General features: G+C 48.5%; 1 protein-coding gene across 1 annotated transcript; it reads right to left on the bottom strand.

Annotated features, from left to right (window-relative positions):
• Window positions 1-341: 341 nt before the first annotated feature.
• On the bottom strand, window positions 342-6,185 carry PPIH (peptidylprolyl isomerase H (cyclophilin H); the record flags this gene model as incomplete). Its single annotated transcript, XM_010149266.1, has 6 exons — window positions 342-429; window positions 1,681-1,721; window positions 2,477-2,564; window positions 3,647-3,739; window positions 5,654-5,696; window positions 6,141-6,185. Coding segments are annotated over 6 exons (379 nt in total), but the record flags the coding sequence as incomplete, so codon positions are not given.
• Window positions 6,186-6,540: the final 355 nt, after the last annotated feature.

Genomic DNA, 6,540 nt, shown 5'->3' with positions numbered 1-6,540 from the left:
TCCTGCTGCAGTTCCCTTTCCTCCACTGGTTACCAGAGCCAAGGCTTCAAGGCAGCCTAAGGCCGTCCAAGGCAGAGCTCCCACAAGCCCATCTTCCCCTCGACTGCAGCTGCAAAATCTTCTCCCTCTAGCACTGCCTTTGGTGTTTGTGTGGCTCGGAGAGAAGCTAGTTCAGGGACTTGAGCTGTCAGAAAACCACTGTTAGAGAAGCGTTTTCTGGTTTCACTGAGCTGAGTGAGCTCTCTGCAGACTCGAATGAATGCGAAAGTCAAGAGAGAAGTAAGGAGCACAGCAGCCCCCAGCTCAATTGCACTGGCTGCCGGTGAAGACAGAGACTTACCACGTTTCTGTTTCATTGCTTTACATTTCCCCACACTGAGAGATCACAACTGGCAGCTTGGGTTTGTTATTTGGACCCGTAGGCACATTCTAGGGACAAACAAATACGTAACGTTAGACCAGCGAGGGACAGGTACCTGCAGGCTGGCTAAGGGGTGTCTGCAACAGCAGGAACAAGGAAATCCAAACACAGCTCCCAGTAACACAGAAGCACCGTCGTGCATTTTAGCGATTGACCCGGCCATCGCTGGTGAAGTCTCTGTGTGCAGAGGCTTGGGATACAGACCAGACCCCAACTGGGGGCAGAAGGAACAGGGAAAACGGGAGAGTTCTTCATGAGATCCAGCAGGCGTCACGTCACTTGAGGCTGCTCTGGCTGAAATCCTTAAAGCTACTAATTACAGCCACAACAGGCAAAGCAAACTTGTGTTTGTACAGAAGGGGAATCCAAGCACAAATCACCAAGCAACCCTCACGCTGAACCTCTCCTTTGGCTGGTCTTGGCTGCTCTTTCCCGAGACTCCTTTCCTTTAATTTGCCCCTCTCTGCAGGGATGCACAAAGCAGGCACATCACAACCCTTCCACTGGTGCTGCTGGTGAAGAGGGCTCGCAACACGTGGATTGCACCGTGCTGTCCGGTGCCTTGCACGTGACCTTTCCTCAGCACCTAGCAGTTGACAGCTCTGCCTCTGTCCCATTTTTTAGCTTTAGATGAGAGGCCCTTGTGCACGTTATCCCATGCGAGTGCCATGCAGGTCGCGTCGGCTGTCTGAGAGAACTCACTGCTACTTGTTAAACGTACTCATTATCCTGCCGTGACACCCAGTCACAACGTTGGCAGCAACCCCCACCCTGAGCGTATCTGTCTGCGGCTCCTGGATGCCCCTCAGAAGATTTGTTTCATTTTTCTTACTGAATGTCCTGATCATGCATCAGCGGAACTGATGATTTAGCATCCACTGAATGATCCCAGGCGATGGCACGGATCGATCTGCTTTACACTCGTGTCTGAGGTGCTGATGGAACAGCTTTTCAAGTCAGCTTCCCAAACAAATGCAAAGCATTGCAAATAAAGCCACAAGAACACAATCCCCACCCAAAGACTAACCAGCACCCACGAGAGCACAGCATTTCAAGGGCCAATCTACATGACAGCCTTTGCCTCAACAGATTTCCTGCTACCTTATAACAACGACAACCGATAATAGCAGTTATCAACACTGCTATTCCCTGGCACGCTGTAAACAGACAGCAGGAGAGAATAGAACAACTCTTGTTAATCCTCTACATGACTTTCCAACATGGCCGTTCACAGAAAAAAATAGATTAATTCAACTTACTTCAATTTTTCTCATGACCAACAGCCCATCGACAATTTTACCTAGAGTAAGAAAAATGTATCCACTTCAATATGGCCCCTTTTCCCTTTTGCTCCCTCCCACTCATCACAGGTACGTGCATTTTTGCTCCTCCTGAGAGGTCTCGTGCAGTGTATAGCTACTGGGCACTTCAGGGTTTGTTATCCACCTCTAAACTGATAAAGGCAACGATCCCTCTTAAAACATTTCCCACATTCCGAACAGATCTAGTGCGTTTTCCCATCGCATGTGTGGAAATCTGGGTGTCGAGACCTACCACCACCAGCTGTGCTGACACAGAGCACGAGCTACCTCTCCATCAGCTCCACCTTTGCAGTGATGCCAAACCGGCAGCAAAGGGTGTCAGCATTAAGTCGGAGGGAACAGGACACCAGCTTGAAGGCTGGCCCCGAAATCCCACTGCTCAAGTGGCAGTGTGCGAGAAGTCAGCGGACGTGGTTTCAGAGAATCACCACCTAAAAACCCTGCTGAAAGCTCAGCCCCCTCTGCCATCCTTCACTCATCCGTCCCTTCGGCACCGGCACAAGGATCTGTGCAGTAATGTGACACAGCGCTCAAGGAACCGACCTGGATTAAAGCTAACCTGGGAAAAATTGTTTCATTTCCACAGCAATCCCTCTCAGCATCTGGCTGCACAGGTACCTCCACCAGCCCAGGCGAGAGGGGAAGAACAAGCAGTCCGTGGCTGTCTGTCCAGCAGCTGCGCCACACGGAGCGCCCGTCAGCTGGTACACAGGTCTCCGCTGCGGGTACTCACCAAACACAACATGTTTTCCATCCAACCAGTCACATTTGGAGCACGTAATGAAAAACTGGCAGCCATTGGTACTTGGACCACTGTTTGCCTGGGGGTTGAGAATGGCAAAATAGGAAAAGCGTACAAATTAGGACTTCCCAAAACCGAAGGCAGACACATCTCACATAGGAAAGAGCCGCTGCTCTAGACCCAGCCTGGCTTATTTTTGGCTTACTGCTACACAAACCAAAGAAGCAAGAGCTGCAGGAGAGTACCAGTGCTGGGACGTGGCATGCCACCAAGTCCAGTCATGCCAGGGCACACGAAGCCGTGCCATCCATTTCCTACTGTACTTCTGCGAAGGCACGTTCTGCACAAGACTGTGCTGAAGTCTGGGTCTAGAGCACGCTCCTGAACAAAGGCTAGAATTTTTGGCAATGAGTACTTACTGCTGCAGTATTGTCCCAGGGAAAAGTGAAAGCCAGGGCAGAAAAAAAAAGAAGCTGTTTTCTGCTATTTGGAAGATTTCCTCAGAATAAAAAAAAAATTAAAAAAACCAGGTGTCTGTTCTGATGATCAGGATGAGAAAGGTAACAGTCATATGGGCACGGGGTTCACAGAACGGTGTTATGCAGATGTGAAATTTCGTACACACCCAGGTACAACACCTAGAGCATTTGCCCTCTGCTAAAAAAACATCCCTGCAGCGCTTCAGCCCGTTTCAGTTTTTCAAAGCTCTTCTGACAATCAGGAGGCACTAAAGCATGTTTCTGTGCTGACAGTGAACTGGGCAAGTTCTTCCTACAATGTTGAACAGGAAGCGTATTTTCTAAAAGGTATATGGTAATGCTGCTATGGCTCTGAAACTCCCAAATCTCTTTGTTTCATCCTTTCTGAGGCTGGTGATTGATAACAGGATCAGGGAACAAAAAGCACCTGTAAGAATCAAGCTATTATGAAGGCTGATCAAAGCCCGCCCCAGAAGTCCAACAGGTAAAACGTAAGGATGCTGCAGGAGGAGGACTTTGTGTTACTCAACACATTAACCCACGAGCAGCCTTCTGACTAGCACTTACGAAGCAAGTATCCAATGGTGGAGGTTTCTGGCAAATCACTTAGACACTCAGGAAAAGGGCACAGGGAAAGTCCCACAAGCTTTTTAGCATCACCATGTCATTGTTTTATACTCACCATAGAGAGCAGCCCAGGAGCAGAGTGCTTTAGCTTAAAGTTTTCATCTGCAAACGGACCCCTGTATATACTGGCTACTCCAGTGCCGTCCCCCTGCGTGAGAGAGGTGCCCAGTCAGCCACAGCAACTGCTACAGAACAATTTAAAAACTCAGTTTACAATCCCCAAGCAAAAGGACAGGGTTACACTCAGCTCAAAATGCTGTACTGCCACCTATATACACCAGCAGCAAACATTCTCAGCAGTTCGGGTCTGAAGAGGAACAGCAACTGGTTTCTAACCACACAGTACACCGTCTGCCGGCTGTATGTTGGCAGACACCCGCAGAGATGGGTGGGATTAAGTCAGAGGCTGCAGATTGCTTGGTATGGACCCTCCTCCTGGACTTGGCAGGGAGAAGGGAGGGGATGTATGGGCTGGTGTGACAAGGAAAGCAGAAGTGGCTGTGTGGAGAAAGTCAGCCGACGGTACACTTAGTTATTTCACCTTGTTTTCTGTGATGTCAATGGAAACAGGGAAGGGATGTCTCTGTTCACAAAGGACAGTTTCTAAAACACAGAGTTTCTAATTTCTGCTGTACTTTCTGCCCAGTCAAGACATCTTGTACTCAACTACAAGCCCTAGCCCTCAGATCTCAAGACACTCGTAAATTAAAGCAGCATGGCCCGTAACAGCTGCAGATGGCAAGCTCTGACTGCTCACAAGCGTGGAACTTTGCAGAAGCCTGACGCGTGGCTCACGGAAGACGTGTAGGACCGTTGAAAGGTGCCCTTTGGCCCAGCGTTGCAGAGACACACCTGTATGATGCCAAAAGGACGGGACCCTTCACCACAACGGCCTTAGAGATGCTGCAGTGAGGAGCCCTTCAGGGAGAGCTGTAGAAGCAATGCACACAGGTATCTCTGGCACGGTCAGCAAAATTTACTATTCTGACAGTAATTTCCCTTTCTCTGTCGCTTCAGCCTCCTTTCTTCTGCCTTACTGCAACCTGTCTCCCTTGACTGCCTTTCCTCTTAACATACTCGCTCCTTATTGGGCCAAACTTCAAAGGAAAACACGGTGCCAGTAATATACCATGTGCAGCTCCACATCTTTCGCTCTGCTCGCCTAGCCCTTGCTTCTTTTCCTCCTATTCTCCATGGCTTACTTAAGACTGTCAGCTCTGAGACAGGAACATATACCCCACCTTAGTGGTCAGTGTGACCATTCCCGCTGCCTAAGCAGCTTTGTAGGGAGTGTAATTTAAAAATTACAAACACTGGTGCAATCTGTAATGCTTCTTCAGCTTTAGTGGGAGTAATAACACCCACTGGGGCACGTGAGCAGCATCACAACTAGCGACTACCTACAACTCTGACATGGTCAGTTCTCTCAGTGACTTTCATATAGCCAGGTTTCACAAACTCGGTATTAAAAAAAAGCTTTGTCGCCCCCCCTCATCTTTTGAAACACTTCCAGGAATGAAATAATTTTACTGAGCCCTGGAACAGTGAATACACCCTGTGGTCCCCCAGCCTTCCCCATATATTCTGCTTATCCCTGGCTCAGAGCATGACCACTGCTGCAGGTGCAAAGTCTTTTCTATTTTGAGACAATTCACTAACAAAGAAGTTAGTTTTGATTTCAACTCTCTTGCACAAGATACCTCGTTCTGTACTTAGGGTCCCCCTCCAGAAAGCTAACAGAAACTCGCAGTGTGGGGCACGGACAACAGGGTAAAAATTACCTCTGCAAGTCTGAGAAGCCTCTGCCTGTACTGCCACGGGGTTTTTTAAGAGAGGAAATACTATGGGAATGAGAAGGGATGTTCACTCCAGATTCCAGATTTGTTTTCAAGTACACTACAGTCAGCTGCAGCAAGATGGCAGCAACACTATGAGGAAACCTCCAGTTACTACTGGGCACCTCAAAAGAGCCAACAGGTCCCATAAATCAGCATGGACCCTTGGAAACAGTTGCATATTATACTATGTAGGAAAAGTACAAAAGGAATACAGAAGTACATACATTTACAAAGTCACCTCCTTGGATCATGAAATCCTTTATTACCCTAAAAAAGTAACACAACACTTAGTTCCCAGTAGAAAAATGCCTTAAGAAGCTTAATACATGATAAAAAGAACTTCTGTCTTGCAGCACAACAAAAGTTATCAGGGTCTGTGAATGCTACAGGCTCAAAGCTACAATAAATATTAACGACGGGTCCCTGTCAGGTAATTTGGGACCCACTGCTGTTCAACCAGGGACAGAGATTAGGTGCCAGGTGCCAGGAAATTATCTCTGACCTGGCACACCAGGAACAGGGAATCCCTCCCAGTGACCCCATGTACACACCTACCTGACAGCACCCCTGAGTCCCCCAAAGCTACAGAAGGATGGTATTACCCGTGCCCTACAAATGCCACCCAGACCATTACCACCTTTGAGGCAGGTCTCAAAACCACATCTAGCTCAGGCTGCTATTTAAGTGCCTCAACAAAAGCAGGAGAATTACCTGTGGAAAGTGCTTCCTTTATAGCCTATAGGGACACCATCTTTCCTGCAAGGAAATAAGAAGGAAAATCACTGCATCTTACTTGCTATCCCAACACAAACACCCCCAGGAGTTCAGAGTCCCAGAGGGCTTCCCCTCTATATCAGCACCTGCCTTGACATACAACCAAGCGCTGCAGCCTGGCTCTCAGCTGATGCTACCAGAGGCCAGGGGAAACTTGGAGTGGGCTCTGTACGTTACGTGACACGGTTCCCTACAACATCTATCCCATCACCTCAACGGGATCCCACTGCATCCTGCAGCAGGAGCAGGTGGGATTTTCAGACAGGCATTTTTAGAGCAACCTGAATGTGAACCAAGTCATGCCCAAAACAGAACGTCTCTCATCTCCGTGACCAAG

This window comes from Eurypyga helias, unplaced genomic scaffold, assembly GCF_000690775.1.
Source record: "Eurypyga helias isolate BGI_N326 unplaced genomic scaffold, ASM69077v1 scaffold8483, whole genome shotgun sequence".
In the NCBI taxonomy this organism is placed as follows: Eukaryota; Metazoa; Chordata; class Aves; order Eurypygiformes; family Eurypygidae; genus Eurypyga; species Eurypyga helias.
Note: the sequence above shows the minus strand (reverse complement) of the source record. Positions and strands in the feature narration are given on the sequence as shown.